This window comes from Salvelinus fontinalis, chromosome 26 (genome assembly GCF_029448725.1).
Source record: "Salvelinus fontinalis isolate EN_2023a chromosome 26, ASM2944872v1, whole genome shotgun sequence".
Classification (NCBI taxonomy): Eukaryota; Metazoa; Chordata; class Actinopteri; order Salmoniformes; family Salmonidae; genus Salvelinus; species Salvelinus fontinalis.
Genome location: NC_074690.1, coordinates 6,911,012 through 6,932,244, shown reverse-complemented (window position 1 = coordinate 6,932,244; position 21,233 = coordinate 6,911,012). Strand labels below are relative to the sequence as shown.

Genomic DNA, 21,233 nt, shown 5'->3' with positions numbered 1-21,233 from the left:
ATTGACTAAATCCCCATCGTTTACATATTATACTGAAACACATTGACGAAATCCCTATCGTTTACATATTATACTGAAACACATTGACTAAATCCTAATCGTTTAAATATTATACTGTAACACATTGACTAAATCCCTATCGTTTACATATTATACTGAAACACATTGACTAAATCCCTATCATTTACATATTATACTGAAACACATTGACTAAATCCCTATCGTTTACTTTGCTTATTCTATCTCTAGAACAATGTCTTAATAAATACCATTAACGTATTCTATTTTGTTTTCTAATTGTAGATGTACATGCGTATGCTTTCGTCTCAGGCTAGTCGGGTAAGATCCATTTAAACGAACTATCACCATTCAAAATGAGAATTACACACAATAAATCGGATATAACAATATATTAATAATGTATTGTTTAATGTGCTAGACTTACATTTTGCTCAAAGCTCTACTATATGAGAGAATTAAGACTGTGACTGTGAATGTTGTCGATATTGCTAATCTTTGTCTCACAGTGTATCGTGATGGCCAGTTCCTCCTCCATCTTGGGAAAATGGGAAATCAGGTCCTGCAACGACACACACGGCTTCATCTGTCAGCGCAAAGTTGGTGAGCAAAGACATTCTTTTCCTTCCTCTTCTTTCTCTCTCCTCCTCTTCATCCTCTTCATCCTCTTCTTTCTCTCTCCTCCTCTTCATCCTCTTCTTTCTCTCTCCTCCTCTTCATCCTCTTCTTTCTCTCTCCTCCTCTTCATCCCCTTCTTTCTCTCTCCTCCTCTTCATCCTCTTCTTTCTCTCTCCTCCTCTTCATCCCCTTCTTTCTCTCTCCTCCTCTTCATCCTCTTCTTTCTCTCTCCTCCTCTTCATCCTCTTCTTTCTCTCTCCTCCTCTTCATCCTCTTCTTTCTCTCTCCTCCTCTTCATCCTCTTCTTTCTCTCTCCTCCTCTTCATCCTCTTCTTTCTCTCTCCTCCTCTTCATCCTCTTCTTTCTCTCTCCTCCTCTTCATCCTCTTCTTTCTCTCTCCTCCTCTTCATCCTCTTCTTTCTCTCTCCTCCTCTTCATCCCCTTCTTTCTCTCTCCTCCTCTTCATCCCCTTCTTTCTCTCTCCTCCTCTTCATCCTCTTCTTTCTCTCTCCTCCTCTTCATCCCCTTCTTTCTCTCTCCTCCTCTTCATCCTCTTCTTTCTCTCTCCTCCTCTTCATCCCCTTCTTTCTCTCTCCTCCTCTTCATCCCCTTCTTTCTCTCTCCTCCTCTTCATCCTCTTCTTTCTCTCTCCTCCTCTTCATCCTCTTCTTTCTCTCTCCTCCTCTTCATCCTCTTCTTTCTCTCTCCTCCTCTTCATCCTCTTCTTTCTCTCTCCTCCTCTTCATCCTCTTCTTTCTCTCTCCTCCTCTTCATCCTCTTCTTTCTCTCTCCTCCTCTTCATCCTCTTCTTTCTCTCTCCTCCTCTTCATCCTCTTCTTTCTCTCTCCTCCTCTTCATCCTCTTCTTTCTCTCTCCTCCTCTTCATCCTCTTCTTTCTCTCTCCTCCTCTTCATCCCCTTCTTTCTCTCTCCTCCTCTTCATCCTCTTCTTTCTCTCTCCTCCTCTTCATCCCCTTCTTTCTCTCTCCTCCTCTTCATCCTCTTCTTTCTCTCTCCTCCTCTTCATCCCCTTCTTTCTCTCTCCTCCTCTTCATCCTCTTCTTTCTCTCTCCTCCTCTTCATCCTCTTCTTTCTCTCTCCTCCTCTTCATCCTCTTCTTTCTCTCTCCTCCTCTTCATCCTCTTCTTTCTCTCTCCTCCTCTTCATCCTCTTCTTTCTCTCTCCTCCTCTTCATCCTCTTCTTTCTCTCTCCTCCTCTTCATCCTCTTCTTTCTCTCTCCTCCTCTTCATCCTCTTCTTTCTCTCTTCTCCTCTTCATCCTCTTCTTTCTCTCTCCTCCTCTTCATCCTCTTCTTTCTCTCTCCTCCTCTTCATCCTCTTCTTTCTCTCTCCTCCTCTTCATCCTCTTCTTTCTCTCTCCTCCTCTTCATCCTCTTCTTTCTCTCTCCTCCTCTTCATCCTCTTCTTTCTCTCTCCTCCTCTTCATCCTCTTCTTTCTCTCTCCTCCTCTTCATCCTCTTCTTTCTCTCTCCTCCTCTTCATCCTCTTCTTTCTCTCTCCTCCTCTTCATCCTCTTCTTTCTCTCTCCTCCTCTTCTTCCTCTTCTTTCTCTCTCCTCCTCTTCATCCTCTTCTTTCTCTCTCCTCCTCTTCATCCTCTTCTTTCTCTCTCCTCCTCTTCATCCTCTTCTTTCTCTCTCCTCCTCTTCATCCTCTTCTTTCTCTCTCCTCCTCTTCATCCCCTTCTTTCTCTCTCCTCCTCTTCATCCTCTTCTTTCTCTCTCCTCCTCTTCATCCTCTTCTTTCTCTCTCCTCCTCTTCATCCTCTTCTTTCTCCTCCTTTTTTGTCTCCGTCCTCGGCCCTCTGACTAAGTGTTGCTCCGCCCTCCCAGACTCAGGCATCCCAGTCCCGGCGCCAACAGTGTTACCTAGAGGCTGGGTGAAGCTGGCCAACGACTCCTACAAGGTGCTGCCCCAGAACAGGACATGGCACGAAGCCCGGGTGCAGTGTGAGGCTGAGGAGGGCCAGCTGGCTAGCACCCTGGATGAACAGTCAGCAGCTTACCTGGAGCTGCAGGCTCTGAAGCTGCAGACACCACTGTGGATTGGACTCAATAGGAATGAGGTACAGTACTAGCTGTCTCTTCAGGTCCAACAGACTCCTCATCAGAATAGGCAGGTTATTGGTACTGTTGGATTCTGGGTGAAACTTTGAACATTTCTATACTAGAGACATGATGGATCATAAGTAATACTATCGTATCTGAGGGGTGATGGAGAATGGTTGTCACATCAGAAGTAACAAGGTGCTTCTACACTTGCATTGCTTGCTGTTTGGGGTTTAAGGCTGGGTTTCTGTACAGCACTTTGTGACATAAGCTGATGTGAGAAGGGCTTTATAAATTAATGTGATAAATTTGATAGAAGTTATCTGTAGGAGCCAGATGGCCTTGGAATGTGCTGGGTGGGCGGGAGGAAGTCACGGGATTGCTGTAGGGGATACAGGTGGGTTTCAACCACAGGGTCGTCTACAGCACCACAAAACGGTGTTCTTCTGAGATAAAGCCTAGGCGTTCAGATTGTCAGGAAAGGCTAGTGTACTGTAATATAACATGGTGGTCAGATTGTCAGGAAAGGCTAGTGTACTGTAATATAACACGGTGGTCAGATTGTCAGGAAAGGCTAGTGTACTGTAATATAACATGGTGGTCAGATTGTCAGGAAAGGCTAGTGTACTGTAATATAACATGGTGGTCAGATTGTCAGGAAAGGCTAGTGTACTGTAATATAACACGGTGGTCAGATTGTCAGGAAAGGCTAGTGTACTGTAATATAACATGGTGGTCAGATTGCCAGGAAAGGCTAGTGTACTGTAATATAACACGGTGGTCAGATTGTCAGGAAAGGCTAGTGTACTGTAATATAACACGGTGGTCAGATTGTCAGGAAAGGCTAGTGTACTGTAATATAACACGGTGGTCAGATTGCCAGGAAAGGCTAGTGTACTGTAATATAACACGGTGGTCAGATTGCCAGGAAAGGCTAGTGTACTGTAATATAACACGGTGGTCAGATTGTCAGGAAAGGCTAGTGTACTGTAATATAACACGGTGGTCAGATTGTCAGGAAAGGCTAGTGTACTGTAATATAACATGGTGGTCAGATTGTCAGGAAAGGCTAGTGTACTGTAATATAACATGGTGGTCAGATTGCCAGGAAAGGCTAGTGTACTGTAATATAACATGGTGGTCAGATTGCCAGGAAAGGCTAGTGTACTGTAATATAACACGGTGGTCAGATTGTCAGGAAAGGCTAGTGTACTGTAATATAACACGGTGGTCAGATTGTCAGGAAAGGCTAGTGTACTGTAATATAACATGGTGGTCAGATTGTCAGGAAAGGCTAGTGTACTGTAATATAACATGGTGGTCAGATTGCCAGGAAAGGCTAGTGTACTGTAATATAACATGGTGGTCAGATTGCCAGGAAAGGCTAGTGTACTGTAATATACCATGTTTTCATCCCAACGCGACGTACAGTCCTGTGTGAATACATTTTGGTATGGGTGTCCACCAGCAGGAATCAAACCCACGATCGTGAAGTTGGAAGCGCCGTGCTCTACCAACTAACTTACAGCTGTAGTGGTTTGTTATTTCAGACGAAAGGCTACTTCAGGTGGATGGACGGCTGGCCCTTGAGCCTGTCCCGGTGGGCACAAGACGAGCCCAGCAGAGACCGGTCCTGTGTCTATCTGGATGTGGAAGGCACCTGGAGGACTGCCCTTTGTAATCACACCTACCCCAGTGTGTGTAAGCAATCCCCAGGTACCTACCCCAGTGTGTGTAAGCAATCCCCAGGTGAGACAGGTACCTACCCCAGTGTGTGTAAGCAATCCCCAGGTACCTACCCCAGTGTGTGTAAGCAATCCCTAGGTGAGAAGGTCACTGACCCAAGTGTGTTAGTAGTCACCAGGTGAGAAGGTCACTGACCCAAGTGTGTTAGTAGTCACCAGGTGAGACAGGTACCTATCCCAGTGTGTTAGTAGTCACCAGGTGAGACAAGCTCCTACCCCAGTGTGTTAGTAGTGACCAGGTGAGACAGGTACCTAACCCAGTGTATTAGTAGTCACCAGGTGAGACAGTGACCTAACCCAGTGTGTTAGTAGTCACCAGGTGAGACAGGTACCTATCCCAGTGTGTTAGTAGTCACCAGGTGAGACAGGTACCTATCCCAGTGTGTTAGTAGTCACCAGGTGAGACAGGCTCCTACCCCAGTGTGTTAGTAGTGACCAGGTGAGACAGGTACCTACCCCAGTGTGTTAGTAGTCACCAGGTGAGACAGGTACCTACCCCAGTGTGTTAGTAGTCACCAGGTGAGACAGGTACCTACCCCAGTGTGTTAGTAGTCACCAGGTGAGACAGGTACCTACCCCAGTGTGTTAGTAGTCACCAGGTGAGACAGGTACTTACCCCAGTGTGTTAGTAGTCACCAGGTGAGACAGGTACCTATCCCAGTGTGTTAGTAGTCACCAGGTGAGACAGGTACCTACCCCAGTGTGTTAGTAGTCACCAGGTGAGACAGGTACCTACCCCAGTGTGTTAGTAGTCACCAGGTGAGACAGGTACCTACCCCAGTGTGTTAGTAGTCACCAGGTGAGACAGTGACCTAACCCAGTGTGTTAGTAGTCACCAGGTGAGACAGGTACCTACCCCAGTGTGTTAGTAGTCACCAGGTGAGACAGGTACCTACCCCAGTGTGTTAGTAGTCACCAGGTGAGACAGGTACCTACCCCAGTGTGTTAGTAGTCACCAGGTGAGACAGGTACCTACCCCAGTGTGTTAGTAGTCACCAGGTGAGACAGGTACCTACCCCAGTGTGTTAGTAGTCACCAGGTGAGACAGGTACCTACCCCAGTGTGTTAGTAGTCACCAGGTGAGACAGGCTCCTACCCCAGTTTGTTAGTAGTCACCAGGTGAGACAGGTACCTACCCCAGTGTGTTTGTAGACACCAGGTGAGACAGGTACCTACCCCAGTGTGGTTGTAGACACCAGGTGAGAAGGTCACTGACCCAAGTGTGTTTCTAGTCACCAGGTGAGACAGGTACCTACCCCAGTGTGTTAGTAGTCACCAGGTGAGACAGGTACCTACCCCAGTGTGTTAGTAGTCACCAGGTGAGACAGTCACCTACCCCAGTCTGTTAGTAGTCACCAGGTGAGACAGGTACCTACCCCAGTGTGTTAGTAGTCCCCAGGTGAGACAGGTACCTACCCCAGTGTGCTAGTAGTCACCAGGTGAGACAGGTACCTACCCCAGTGTGTTTGTAGTCACCAGGTGAGACAGGCTCCTACCCCAGTGTGTTAGTAGTTCCCAGGTGAGACAGGCTCCTACCCCATTGTGTTAGTAGTCCCCAGTTGAGACAGGTACCTTCCCCAGTGTGTTAGTAGTCACCAGGTGAGACAGGTACCTACCCCAGTGTGTTAGTAGTCACCAGGTGAGACAGGTACCTACCCCAGTGTGTTAGTAGTCACCAGGTGAGACAGGTACCTACCCCAGTGTGTTAGTAGTCACCAGGTGAGACAGGTACCTACCCCAGTGTGTTATTAGTCACCAGGTGAGACAGGTACCTACCCCAGTGTGTTAGTAGTCACCAGGTGAGACAGGTACCTACCCCAGTGTGTTAGTAGTCACCAGGTGAGACAGTCACCTACCCCAGTGTGTTAGTAGTCACCAGGTGAGACAGGTACCTACCCCAGTGGGTTAGTAGTCACCAGGTGAGACAGGTACCTACCCCAGTGTGTTAGTAGTCACCAGGTGAGACAGGTACCTACCTCAGTGTGTTAGTAGTCACCAGGTGAGACAGGTACCTACCCCAGTGTGTTAGTAGTCACCAGGTGAGACAGGTACCTACCCCAGTGTGTTAGTAGTCCCCAGGTGAGACAGTGACCTACCCCAGTGTGTTATTAGTCACCATGTGAGACAGTACCCTACCCCAGTGTGTTAGTAGTCACCAGGTGAGAGTCACCTACCCCAGTGTGTTAGTAGTCACCAGGTGAGACAGGAACCTACCCCAGTGTGTTAGTAGTCACCAAGTGAGACAGGCTCCTACCCCAGTGTGTTAGTAGTCACCAGGTGAGAAGGTCACTGACCCAAGTGTGTTAGTAGTCACCAGGTGAGACAGGTACCTACCCCAGTGTGTTAGTAGTCACCAGGTGAGACAGGTACCTACCCCAGTGTGTTAGTAGTCACCAGGTGAGACAGGTACCTACCCCAGTGTGTTAGTAGTCACCAGGCGAGACAGGCTCCTACCCCAGTGTGTTAGTAGTCACCAGGTGAGAAGGTCACTGACCCAAGTGTGTTAGTAGTCACCAGGTGAGACAGGTACCTACCCCAGTGTGTAAGTAGTCACCAGGTGAGACAGGAACCTATCCCAGTGTGTTAGTAGTCACCAGGTGAGACAGGTACCTACCCCAGTGTGTTAGTAGTTTGCAGGTGAGACAGGTACCTACCCCAGTGTGTTAGTAGTCACCAGGTGAGACAGGAACCTACCCCAGTGTGTTAGTAGTCACCAGGTGAGACAGGTACCTACCCCAGTGTGTTTGTAGTCACCAGGTGAGACAGGCTCCTACCCCAGTGTGTTAGTAGTTCCCAGGTGAGACAGGCTCCTACCCCAGTGTGTTAGTAGTCCCCAGGTGAGACAGGCTCCTAACCCAGTGTGTTAGTAGTCCCCAGGTGAGACAGGTACCTACCCCAGTGTGTTAGTAGTCACCAGGTGAGACAGGTACCTACCCCAGTGTGTTAGTAGTCACCAGGTGAGACAGGCTCCTACCCCAGTGTGTTAGTAGTCACCAGGTGAGACAGGTACCTACCCCAGTGTGTTAGTAGTCACCAGGTGAGACAGGTACCTACCCCAGTGTGTTTGTAGACACCAGGTGAGAAGGTCACTGACCCAAGTGTGTTTGTAGTCACCAGGTGAGACAGGTACCTACCTCAGTGTGTTTGTAGTCACCAGATGAGACAGTCACCTACCCCAGTGTGTTAGTATTCACCAGGTGAGACAGGTACCTACCCCAGTGTATTTGTAGACACCAGGTGAGAAGGTCACTGACCCAAGTGTGTTTGTAGTCACCAGGTGAGACAGGTACCTACCCCAGTGTGTTAGTAGTCACCAGGTGAGACAGGTACCTACCCCAGTGTGTTAGTAGTCACCAGGTGAGACAGGTACCTACCCCAGTGTGTTTGTAGTCACCAGGTGAGACATGTACCTACCCCAGTCTGTTAGTAGTCCCCAGGTGAGACAGGTACCTACCCCAGTGTGTTAGTAGTCACCAGGTGAGACAGGTACCTACCCCAGTGTGTTAGTAGTTCCCAGGTGAGACAGTGACCTACCCCAGTGTGTTAGTAGTCACCAGGTGAGACAGGTACCTATCCCAGTGTGTTAGTAGTCACCAGGTGAGACAGGTACCTACCCCAGTGTGTTAGTAGTCACCAGGTGAGACAGGTACCTACCTCAGTGTGTTTGTAGTCACCAGGTGAGACAGGTACCTACCCCAGTGTGTTAGTAGTCACCAGGTGAGACAGGTACCTACCCCAGTGTGTTAGTAGTCACCAGGTGAGACAGTCACCTACCCCAGTCTGTTAGTAGTCACCAGGTGAGACAGGTACCTACCCCAGTGTGTTAGTAGTCCCCAGGTGAGACAGGTACCTACCCCAGTGTGCTAGTAGTCACCAGGTGAGACAGGTACCTACCCCAGTGTGTTTGTAGTCACCAGGTGAGACAGGCTCCTACCCCAGTGTGTTAGTAGTTCCCAGGTGAGACAGGCTCCTACCCCAGTGTGTTAGTAGTCCCCAGGTGAGACAGGTACCTACCCCAGTGTGTTAGTAGTCACCAGGTGAGACAGGTACCTACCCCAGTGTGATAGTAGTCACCAGGTGAGACAGGTACCTACCCCAGTGTGTTAGTAGTCACCAGGTGAGACAGGTACCTACCCCAGTGTGTTAGTAGTCACCAGGTGAGACAGGTACCTACCCCAGTGTGTTAGTTGTCACCAGGTGAGACAGGTACCTACCCCAGTGTGTTAGTAGTCACCAGGTGAGACAGTCACCTACCCCAGTGTGTTAGTAGTCACCAGGTGAGACAGGTACCTACCCCAGTGTGTTAGTAGTCACCAGGTGAGACAGGTACCTACCCCAGTTTGTTAGTAGTCACCAGGTGAGACAGGTACCTACCCCAGTGTGTTAGTAGTCACCAGGTGAGACAGGTACCTACCCCAGTGTGTTAGTAGTCACCAAGTGAGACAGGTACCTACCCCAGTGTGTTAGTAGTCCCCAGGTGAGACAGTGACCTACCCCAGTGTGTTATTAGTCACCATGTGAGACAGGTACCTACCCCAGTGTGTTAGTAGTCACCAGGTGAGACAGGTACCTACCCCAGTGTGTTGGTAGTCACCAGGTGAGACGGGTACCTACCCCAGTGTGTTAGTAGTCACCAGTTGAGACAGGTACCTACCCCAGTGTGTTAGTAGTCACCAGGTGAGACAGGCTCCTACCCCAGTGTGTTAGTAGTCACCAGGTGAGAAGGTCACTGACCCAATTGTGTTAGTAGTCACCAGGTGAGACAGGTACCTACCCCAGTGTGTTAGTAGTCACCAGGTGAGACAGGTACCTACCCCAGTGTGTTAGTAGTCACCAGGTGAGACAGGCTCCTACCCCAGTGTGTTAGTAGTCACCAGGTGAGAAGGTCACTGACCCAAGTGTGTTAGTAGTCACCAGGTGAGACAGGAACCTACCCCAGTGTGTTAGTAGTCACCAGGTGAGACAGGTACCTACCCCAGTGTGTTTGTAGTCACCAGGTGAGACAGGCTCCTACCCCAGTGTTTTAGTAGTTCCCAGGTGAGACAGGCTTCTACCCCAGTGTGTTAGTAGTCACCAGGTGAGACAGGTACCTACCCCAGTGTGTTAGTAGTCACCAGGTGAGACAGGTACCTACCCCAGTGTGTTAGTAGTCACCAGGTGAGACAGGCTCCTACCCCAGTGTGTTAGTAGTCACCAGGTGAGAAGGTCACTGACCCAAATGTGTTAGTAGTCACCAGGTGAGACAGTCACCTACCCCAGTGTGTTAGTAGTCACCAGGTGAGAAGGTCACTGACCCAAATGTGTTAGTAGTCACCAGGTGAGACAGGTACCTACCCCAGTGTGTTAGTAGTCACCAGGTGAGACAGGTACCTACCCCAGTGTGTTAGTAGTCACCAGGTGAGACAGTAACCTACCCAAGTGTGTTAGTAGTCACCAGGTGAGACAGGTACCTACCCCAGTGTGTTAGTAGTCTGCAGGTGAGACAGGTACCTACCCCAGTGTGTTAGTAGTCACCAGGTGAGAAAGGAACCTACCCCAGTGTGTTAGTAGTCACCAGGTGAGACAGGTACCTACCCCAGTGTGTTTGTAGTCACCAGGTGAGACAGGCTCCTACCCCAGTGTGTTAGTAGTTCCCAGGTGAGACAGGCTCCTACCCCAGTGTGTTTGTAGTCCCCAGGTGAGACAGGCTCCTAACCAAGTGTGTTAGTAGTCCCCAGGTGAGACAGGTACCTACCCCAGTGTGTTAGTAGTCACCAGGTGAGACAGGTACCTACCCCAGTGTGTTAGTAGTCACCAGGTGAGACAGGTACCTACCCCAGTGTGTTAGTAGTCACCAGGTGAGACAGGTACCTACCCCAGTGTGTTAGTAGTCACCAGGTGAGACAGGTACCTACCCCAGTGTGTTTGTAGACACCAGGTGAGAAGGTCACTGACCCAAGTGTGTTTGTAGTCACCAGGTGAGACAGGTACCTACCTCAGTGTGTTTGTAGTCACCAGGTGAGACAGGTACCAACCCCAGTGTGTTAGTAGTCACCAGGTGAGACAGGTACCTACCCCAGTGTATTTGTAGACACCAGGTGAGAAGGTCACTGACCCAAGTGTGTTTGTAGTCACCAGGTGAGACAGGTACCTACCCCAGTGTGTTAGCAGTCACCAGGTGAGACAGGTACCTACCCCAGTTTGTTAGTAGTCACCAGGTGAGACAGGTACCTACCCCAGTGTGTTTGTAGTCACCAGGTGAGACATGTACCTACCCCAGTCTGTTAGTAGTCCCCAGGTGAGACAGGTACCTACCCCAGTGTGTTAGTAGTCACCAGGTGAGACAGGTACCTACCCCAGTGTGTTAGTAGTTCCCAGGTGAGACAGTGACCTACCCCTGTGTGTTAGTAGTCACCAGGTGAGACAGGTACCTACCCCTGTGTGTTAGTAGTCACCAGGTGAGACAGGTACCTACCCCAGTGTGTTAGTAGTCACCAGGTGAGACAGGTACCTACCCCAGTGTGTTAGTAGTCACCAGGTGAGACAGGTACCTACCTCAGTGTGTTTGTAGTCACCAGGTGAGACAGGTACCTACCCCAGTGTGTTAGTAGTCACCAGGTGAGACAGGTACCTACCCCAGTGTGTTAGTAGTCACCAGGTGAGACAGTCACCTACCCCAGTCTGTTAGTAGTCACCAGGTGAGACAGGTACCTACCCCAGTGTGTTTGTAGTCCCCAGGTGAGACAGGTACCTACCCCAGTCTGTTAGTAGTCACCAGGTGAGACAGGCTCCTACCCCAGTGTGTTAGTAGTTCCCAGGTGAGACAGGCTCCTACCCCAGTGTGTTAGTAGTCCCCAGGTGAGACAGGTACCTACCCCAGTGTGTTAGTAGTCACCAGGTGAGACAGGTACCTACCCCAGTGTGATAGTAGTCACCAGGTGAGACAGGTACCTACCCCAGTGTGTTAGTAGTCACCAGGTGAGACAGGTACCTACCCCAGTGTGTTAGTAGTCACCAGGTGAGACAGGTACCTACCCCAGTGTGTTAGTTGTCACCAGGCGAGACAGGTACCTACCCCAGTGTGTTAGTAGTCACCAGGTGAGACAGTCACCTACCCCAGTGTGTTTGTAGTCACCAGGTGAGACAGGTACCTACCCCAGTGTGTTAGTAGTCACCAGGTGAGACAGGTACCTACCCCAGTTTGTTAGTAGTCACCAGGTGAGACAGGTACCTACCCCAGTGTGTTAGTAGTCACCAGGTGAGACAGGTACCTACCCCAGTGTGTTAGTAGTCACCAGGTGAGACAGGTACCTACCCCAGTGTGTTAGTAGTCCCCAGGTGAGACAGTGACCTACCCCAATGTGTTATTAGTCACCATGTGAGACAGGTACCTACCCCAGTGTGTTAGTAGTCACCAGGTGAGACAGGTACCTACCCCAGTGTGTTGGTAGTCACCAGGTGAGACAGGTACCTACCCCAGTGTGTTAGTAGTCACCAGGTGAGACAGGTACCTACCCCAGTGTGTTGGTAGTCACCAGGTGAGACAGGTACCTACCTCAGTGTGTTTGTAGTCACCAGGTGAGACAGGTACCTACCCCAGTGTGTTAGTAGTCACCAGGTGAGACAGGTACCTACCCCAGTGTGTTAGTAGTCACCAGGTGAGACAGTCACCTACCCCAGTCTGTTAGTAGTCACCAGGTGAGACAGGTACCTACCCCAGTGTGTTAGTAGTCCCCAGGTGAGACAGGTTCTTACCCAAGTGTGCTAGTAGTCACCAGGTGAGACAGGTACCTACCCCAGTGTGTTTGTAGTCACCAGGTGAGACAGGCTCCTACCCCAGTGTGTTAGTAGTTCCCAGGGGAGACAGGCTCCTACCCCAGTGTGTTAGTAGTCCCCAGGTGAGACAGGTACCTACCCCAGTGTGTTAGTAGTCACCAGGTGAGACAGGTACCTACCCCAGTGTGTTAGTAGTCACCAGGTGAGACAGGTACCTACCCCAGTGTGTTAGTTGTCACCAGGTGAGACAGGTACCTACCCCAGTGTGTTAGTAGTCACCAGGTGAGACAGTCACCTACCCCAGTGTGTTAGTAGTCCCCAGGTGAGATAGGTACCTACCCCAGTGTGTTAGTAGTCACCAGGTGAGACAGGTACCTACCCCAGTGTGTTGGTAGTCACCAGGTGAGACAGGTACCTACCCCAGTGTGTTAGTAGTCACCAGGTGAGACAGGTACCTACCCCAGTGTGTTAGTAGTCACCAGGTGAGACAGGCTCCTACTCCAGTGTGTTAGTAGTCACCAGGTGAGAAGGTCACTGACCCAAGTGTGTTAGTAGTCACCAGGTGAGACCTGTACCTACCCCAGTGTGTTAGTAGTCACCAGGTGAGACAGGTACCTACCCCAGTGTGTTAGTAGTCACCAGGTGAGACAGGCTCCTACCCCAGTGTGTTAGTAGTCACCAGGTGAGAAGGTCACTGACCCAAGTGTGTTAGTAGTCACCAGGTGAGACAGGTACCTACCCCAGTTTGTTAGTAGTCACCAGGTGAGACAGGTACCTATCCCAATGTGTTAGTAGTTACCAGGTGAGACATGTACCTACCCCAGTGTATTAGTAGTCCCCAGGTGTGACAGGTACCTACCTCAATGTGTTAGTAGTCACCAGGTGAGACAGGTACCTACCCCAGTGTGTTAGTAGTCACCAGGTGAGACAGGTACCTATCCCAGTGTGTTAGTAGTCACCAGGTGAGACAGGTACCTTCCCCAGTGTGTTAGTAGTCACCAGGTGAGACAGGTACCTACCCCAGTGTGTTAGTAGTCACCAGGTGAGACAGGCTCCTACCCCAGTGTGTTAGTAGTCACCAGGTGAGAAGGTCAGTGACCCAAGTGTGTTTGTAGTCAACAGGTAAGACAGGTACCGTCCCCAGTGTGTTTGTATTCCCCAGGTGAGACAGGTACCTATCCCAGTGTGTTAGTAGTCACCATGTGAGAAAGGCTCCTACCCCAGTGTGTTAGTAGTCACCAGGTGAGACAGGTACCTACTCCAGTGTGTTAGTAGTCACCAGGTGAGACAGGTACCTACCCCAGTGTGTTAGTAGTCACCATGTGAGACAGGCTCCTACCCCAATGTGTTTGTAGTCACCAGGTGAGACAGGTACCTACTCCAGTGTGTTAGTAGTCACCAGGTGAGACAGGTACCTACCCCAGTGTGTTAGTACTCACCATGTGAGACATGTACCTACCCCAGTGTGTTAGTAGTCCCCAGGTGAGACAGTCAGTGTGTTTGTAGTCCCCAGGTGAGACAGTCACCTACCCCAGTGTATTAGTAGTCCCCAGGTGAGACAGGTACCTACCCCAGTGTGTTATTAGTCCCAAAGTGAGACAGGCTCCTACCCCAGTGTGTTAGTAGTCCTCAGGTGTGACAGGTACCTACCCCAGTGTGTTATTAGTCACCAGGTGAGACAGGCTCCTACCCCAGTGTGTTAGTAGTCACCAGGTGAGACAGGTACCTACCCCAGTGTGTTAGTAGTCACCAGGTGAGACAGGTACCTACCCCAGTGTGTTAGTAGTCACCAGGTGAGACAGGTACCTACCCCAGTGTGTTAGTAGTCACCAGGTGAGACAGGTACCTACCCCAGTGTGTTAGTAGTCACCATGTGAGACAGGTACCTACCCCAGTGTGATAGTAGTCACCAGGTGTGACAGGTACCAACCCCAGTGTGTTAGTAGCCACCATGTGAGACAGGCTCCTACCCCAGTGTGTTAGTAGTCACCAGGTGAGACAGGTACCTACCCCAGTGTGTTAGTAGTCCCCAGGTGAGACAGGTACCTACCCCAGTGTGTTAGTAGTCACCATGTGAGACAGGCTCCTACCCCAGTGTGTTAGTAGTCACCAGGTGAGACAGGTACCTACCCCAGTGTGTTAGTAGTCACAATGTGAGACAGGTACCTACCCCAGTGTGATAGTAGTCCCTAGGTGAGACAGTCAGTGTGTTAATAGTCACCAGGTGAGACAGGCTCCTACCCCAGTGTGTTAGTAGTCACCAGGTGAGACAGTCGACTACCCCAGTGTGTTAGTAGTCACCAGGTGAGACAGCCAGTGTGTTAGTAGTCACCAGGTGAGACAGGCTCCTACCCCAGTGTGTTAGTAGTCACCAGGTGAGACAGGTACCTACCCCAGTGTGTTAGTAGTCCCCGGGTGAGACAGTCACCTACCCCAGTGTGTTAGTAGTCACCATGTGAGACAGGCTCCTACCCCAGTGTGTTAGTGGTCACCAGGTGAGACAGGTACCTACCCCAGTGTGGTAGTAGTCCCCAGGTGAGACAGTCAGTGTGTTAGTAGTCACCAGGTGAGACAGTCACCTACCCCAGTGTGCTAGTAGTCACCAGGTGAGACAGCCAGTGTGTTAGTAGTCACCAGGTGAGACAGGTACCTACCCCAGTGTGTTAGTAGTCACCATGTGAGACAGGCTCCTTCCCAAGTGTGTTAGTAGTCACCAGGTGAGACAGGTACCTACCCCAATGTGTTAGTAGTCACCAGGTGAGACAGGTACCTACCCCAGTGTGTTAGTAGTCACCAGGTGAGACAGGTACCTACCCCAGTGTGTTAGTAGTCCCCAGGTGAGACAGTGACCTACCCCAGTGTGTTAGTAGTCACCAGGTGAGACAGGTACCTACCCCAGTGTGTTAGTACTCACCATGTGAGACATGTACCTACCCCAGTGTGTTAGTAGTCCCCAGGTGAGACAGTGACCTACCCCAGTGTGTTAGTAGTCACCAGGTGAGACAGGTACCTACCCCAGTGTGTTAGTAGTCACCAGGTGAGACAGGTACCTACCCCAGTGTGCTAGTAGTCACCAGGTGAGACAGGCTCCTACCCCAGTGTGTTAGTAGTCACCAAGTGAGACAGGTACCTACCCCAATGTGTTAGTAGTCACCAGGTGAGACAGGTACCTACCCCAGTGTGTTAGTAGTCACCAGGTGTGACAGGTACCAACCCCAGTGTGTTAGTAGTCACCAGGTGAGACAGGTACCTACCCCAGTGTGTTAGTAGTCACCAGGTGAGACAGGCTCCTACCCCAGTGTGCTAGAAGTCACCAGGTGAGACAGGTACCTACCCCAGTGTGTTAGTAGTCACCATGTGAGACAGGCTCCTACCCCAGTTTGTTAGTAGACACCAGGTGAGACAGGTACCTACCCCATTGTGTTAGTAGTCACCAGGTGAGACAGGTACCTACCCCAGTGTGTTAGTAGTCCCCAGGTGAGACAGTGACCTACCCCAGTGTGTTAGTAGTCCCCAGGTGAGACAGGTACCTACCCCAGTGTGTTAGTAGTCCCCAGGTGAGACAAGCTCCTACCCCAGTGTGTTAGTAGTCTGCAGGTGAGACAGGTACCTACCCCAGTGTGTTAGTTGTCACCAGGTGAGACAGGTACCTACCCCAGTGTGTTAGTAGTCACCAGGTGAGACAGTCACCTACCCCAGTGTGTTAGTAGTCCCCAGGTGAGATAGGTACCTACCCCAGTGTGTTAGTAGTCACCAGGTGAGACAGGTACCTACCCCAGTGTGTTGGTAGTCACCAGGTGAGACAGGTACCTACCCCAGTGTGTTAGTAGTCACCAGGTGAGACAGGTACCTACCCCAGTGTGTTAGTAGTCACCAGGTGAGACAGGCTCCTACTCCAGTGTGTTAGTAGTCACCAGGTGAGAAGGTCACTGACCCAAGTGTGTTAGTAGTCACCAGGTGAGACCTGTACCTACCCCAGTGTGTTAGTAGTCACCAGGTGAGACAGGTACCTACCCCAGTGTGTTAGTAGTCACCAGGTGAGACAGGCTCCTACCCCAGTGTGTTAGTAGTCACCAGGTGAGAAGGTCACTGACCCAAGTGTGTTAGTAGTCACCAGGTGAGACAGGTACCTACCCCAGTTTGTTAGTAGTCACCAGGTGAGACAGGTACCTATCCCAATGTGTTAGTAGTTACCAGGTGAGACATGTACCTACCCCAGTGTATTAGTAGTCCCCAGGTGTGACAGGTACCTACCTCAATGTGTTAGTAGTCACCAGGTGAGACAGGTACCTACCCCAGTGTGTTAGTAGTCACCAGGTGAGACAGGTACCTATCCCAGTGTGTTAGTAGTCACCAGGTGAGACAGGTACCTTCCCCAGTGTGTTAGTAGTCACCAGGTGAGACAGGTACCTACCCCAGTGTGTTAGTAGTCACCAGGTGAGACAGGCTCCTACCCCAGTGTGTTAGTAGTCACCAGGTGAGAAGGTCAGTGACCCAAGTGTGTTTGTAGTCAACAGGTAAGACAGGTACCGTCCCCAGTGTGTTTGTATTCCCCAGGTGAGACAGGTACCTATCCCAGTGTGTTAGTAGTCACCATGTGAGAAAGGCTCCTACCCCAGTGTGTTAGTAGTCACCAGGTGAGACAGGTACCTACTCCAGTGTGTTAGTAGTCACCAGGTGAGACAGGTACCTACCCCATTGTGTTAGTAGTCACCATGTGAGACAGGCTCCTACCCCAATGTGTTTGTAGTCACCAGGTGAGACAGGTACCTACTCCAGTGTGTTAGTAGTCACCAGGTGAGACAGGTACCTACCCCAGTGTGTTAGTACTCACCATGTGAGACATGTACCTACCCCAGTGTGTTAGTAGTCCCCAGGTGAGACAGTCAGTGTGTTTGTAGTCCCCAGGTGAGACAGTCACCTACCCCAGTGTATTAGTAGTCCCCAGGTGAGACAGGTACCTACCCCAGTGTGTTATTAGTCCCAAAGTGAGACAGGCTCCTACCCCAGTGTGTTAGTAGTCCTCAGGTGTGACAGGTACCTACCCCAGTGTGTTATTAGTCACCAGGTGAGACAGGCTCCTACCCCAGTGTGTTAGTAGTCACCAGGTGAGACAGGTACCTACCCCAGTGTGTTAGTAGTCACCAGGTGAGACAGGTACCTACCCCAGTGTGTTAGTAGTCACCAGGTGAGACAGGTACCTACCCCAGTGTGTTAGTAGTCACCAGGTGAGACAGGTACCTACCCCAGTGTGTTAGTAGTCACCATGTGAGACAGGTACCTACCCCAGTGTGATAGTAGTCACCAGGTGTGACAGGTACCAACCCCAGTGTGTTAGTAGCCACCATGTGAGACAGGCTCCTACCCCAGTGTGTTAGTAGTCACCAGGTGAGACAGGTACCTACCCCAGTGTGTTAGTAGTCCCCAGGTGAGACAGGTACCTACCCCAGTGTGTTAGTAGTCACCATGTGAGACAGGCTCCTACCCCAGTGTGTTAGTAGTCACCAGGTGAGACAGGTACCTACCCCAGTGTGTTAGTAGTCACAATGTGAGACAGGTACCTACCCCAGTGTGATAGTAGTCCCTAGGTGAGACAGTCAGTGTGTTAATAGTCACCAGGTGAGACAGGCTCCTACTCCAGTGTGTTAGTAGTCACCAGGTGAGACAGTCGACTACCCCAGTGTGTTAGTAGTCACCAGGTGAGACAGCCAGTGTGTTAGTAGTCACCAGGTGAGACAGGCTCCTACCCCAGTGTGTTAGTAGTCACCAGGTGAGACAGGTACCTACCCCAGTGTGTTAGTAGTCCCCGGGTGAGACAGTCACCTACCCCAGTGTGTTAGTAGTCACCATGTGAGACAGGCTCCTACCCCAGTGTGTTAGTGGTCACCAGGTGAGACAGGTACCTACCCCAGTGTGGTAGTAGTCCCCAGGTGAGACAGTCAGTGTGTTAGTAGTCACCAGGTGAGACAGTCACCTACCCCAGTGTGCTAGTAGTCACCAGGTGAGACAGCCAGTGTGTTAGTAGTCACCAGGTGAGACAGGTACCTACCCCAGTGTGTTAGTAGTCACCATGTGAGACAGGCTCTTTCCCAAGTGTGTTAGTAGTCACCAGGTGAGACAGGTACCTACCCCAATGTGTTAGTAGTCACCAGGTGAGACAGGTACCTACCCCAGTGTGTTAGTAGTCACCAGGTGAGACAGGTACCTACCCCAGTGTGTTAGTAGTCCCCAGGTGAGACAGTGACCTACCCCAGTGTGTTAGTAGTCACCAGGTGAGACAGGTACCTACCCCAGTGTGTTAGTACTCACCATGTGAGACATGTACCTACCCCAGTGTGTTAGTAGTCCCCAGGTGAGACAGTGACCTACCCCAGTGTGTTAGTAGTCACCAGGTGAGACAGGTACCTACCCCAGTGTGTTAGTAGTCACCAGGTGAGACAGGTACCTACCCCAGTGTGCTAGTAGTCACCAGGTGAGACAGGCTCCTACCCCAGTGTGTTAGTAGTCACCAAGTGAGACAGGTACCTACCCCAATGTGTTAGTAGTCACCAGGTGAGACAGGTACCTACCCCAGTGTGTTAGTAGTCACCAGGTGTGACAGGTACCAACCCCAGTGTGTTAGTAGTCACCAGGTGAGACAGGTACCTACCCCAGTGTGTTAGTAGTCACCAGGTGAGACAGGCTCCTACCCCAGTGTGCTAGTAGTCACCAGGTGAGACAGGTACCTACCCCAGTGTGTTAGTAGTCACCATGTGAGACAGGCTCCTACCCCAGTTTGTTAGTAGTCACCAGGTGAGACAGGTACCTACCCCATTGTGTTAGTAGTCACCAGGTGAGACAGGTACCTACCCCAGTGTGTTAGTAGTCCCCAGGTGAGACAGTGACCTACCCCAGTGTGTTAGTAGTCCCCAGGTGAGACAGGTACCTACCCCAGTGTGTTAGTAGTCCCCAGGTGAGACAAGCTCCTACCCCAGTGTGTTAGTAGTCTGCAGGTGAGACAGCCACCTACCCCAGTGTGTTAGTAGTCACCAGGTGAGACAGGCTTCTACCCCAGTGTGTTAGTAGTCACCATGTGAGACATGTACCTACCCCAGTGTGTTAGTAGTCTCCAGGTGAGACCTGTACCTACCTCAATCTGTTAGTAGTCCCCAGGTGAGACAGGCTCCTACCCCAGTGTGTTAGTAGTCACCAGGTGAGACATGTACCTACCCCAGTGTGTTAGTACTCACCATGTGAGACATGTACCTTCCCCAGTGTGTTAGTAGTCCCCAGGTGAGACAGTGACCTACCCCAGTGTGTTAGTAGTCCCCAGGTGAGACAGGCTCCTACCCCAGTGTGTTAGTAGTCCCCAGGTGAGACAGGTACCTACCCCAGTGTTTTAGTTGGCATCCAGGTAAGACAGGTATCTATCCCAGTGTGTTAGTAGTCACCAGGTGAGACAGGTACCTACCCCAGTGTGTTAGTCGTCCCCAGGTGAGACAGGTACCTACCCCAGTGTGTTAGTAGTCACCAGGTGAGACAGGTACCTACCCCAGTGTGTTAGTAGTCACCAGGTGAGACAGGTATCTACTCCAGTGTGTTAGTAGTCTGCAGGTGAGACAGTCACCTACCCCAGTGTGTTAGTAGTCTCCAGGTGAGACCTGTACCTACCTCAATGTGTTAGTAGTCCCCAGGTGAGACAGGCTCCTACCCCAGTGTGTTAGTAGTCACCAGGTGAGACAGTCACCTACCCCAGTGTGTTAGTAGTCACCAGGTGAGACAGGTACCTACCCCAGTGTGTTAGTAGTCACCAGGTGAGACAGGTACCTACCCCAGTGTGTTAGTTGTCACCAGGCGAGACAGGTACCTACCCCAGTGTGTTTGTAGTCACCAGGTGAGACAGGTACCTACCCCAGTGTGTTAGTAGTCACCAGGTGAGACAGGTACCTACCCCAGTTTGTTAGTAGTCACCAGGTGAGACAGGTACCTACCCCAGTGTGTTAGTAGTCACCAGGTGAGACAGGTACCTACCCCAGTGTGTTAGTAGTCACCAGGTGAGACAGGTACCTACCCCAGTGTGTTAGTAGTCCCCAGGTGAGACAGTGACCTACCCCAATGTGTTTGTAGTCACCAGGTGAGACAGGTACCTACCCCAGTGTGTTAGTAGTCACCAGGTGAGACAGGTACCTACCCCAGTGTGTTGGTAGTCACCAGGTGAGACAGGTACCTACCCCAGTGTGTTAGTAGTCACCAGGTGAGACAGGTACCTACCCCAGTGTGTTGGTAGTCACCAGGTGAGACAGGTACCTACCTCAGTGTGTTTGTAGTCACCAGGTGAGACAGGTACCTACCCCAGTGTGTTAGTAGTCACCAGGTGAGACAGGTACCTACCGCAGTGTGTTAGTAGTCACCAGGTGAGACAGTCACCTACCCCAGTCTGTTAGTAGTCACCAGGTGAGACAGGTACCTACCCCAGTGTGTTAGTAGTCCCCAGGTGAGACAGGTTCTTACCCCAGTGTGCTAGTAGTCACCAGGTGAGACAGGTACCTACCCCAGTGTGTTTGTAGTCACCAGGTGAGACAGGCTCCTACCCCAGTGTGTTAGTAGTTCCCAGGGGAGACAGGCTCCTACCCCAGTGTGTTAGTAGTCCCCAGGTGAGACAGGTACCTACCCCAGTGTGTTAGTAGTCACCAGGTGAGACAGGTACCTACCCCAGTGTGTTAGTAGTCACCAGGTGAGACAGGTACCTACCCCAGTGTGTTAGTTGTCACCAGGTGAGACAGGTACCTACCCCAGTGTGTTAGTAGTCACCAGGTGAGACAGTCACCTACCCCAGTGTGTTAGTAGTCCCCAGGTGAGATAGGTACCTACCCCAGTGTGTTAGTAGTCGCCAGGTGAGACAGGTACCTACCCCAGTGTGTTGGTAGTCACCAGGTGAGACAGGTACCTACCCCAGTGTGTTAGTAGTCACCAGGTGAGACAGGTACCTACCCCAGTGTGTTAGTAGTCACCAGGTGAGACAGGCTCCTACTCCAGTGTGTTAGTAGTCAC

At 50.8% G+C, this 21,233-nt stretch overlaps 1 protein-coding gene across 2 annotated transcripts in view; it reads left to right on the top strand.

Moving 5' to 3' along the window:
- The window catches only part of LOC129823590 (macrophage mannose receptor 1-like), a 115,646-nt gene that overhangs the window by 77,433 nt on the left and 16,980 nt on the right, over window positions 1-21,233 (top strand). For both annotated transcript variants that reach the window (XM_055882441.1, XM_055882440.1), the window contains 4 exons: window positions 304-339; window positions 528-621; window positions 2,488-2,720; window positions 4,254-4,419. In XM_055882441.1, coding sequence (XP_055738416.1) covers window positions 304-339; window positions 528-621; window positions 2,488-2,720; window positions 4,254-4,419 — 529 coding nt within the window. The remainder of the gene's footprint in view (window positions 1-303; window positions 340-527; window positions 622-2,487; window positions 2,721-4,253; window positions 4,420-21,233) is intronic.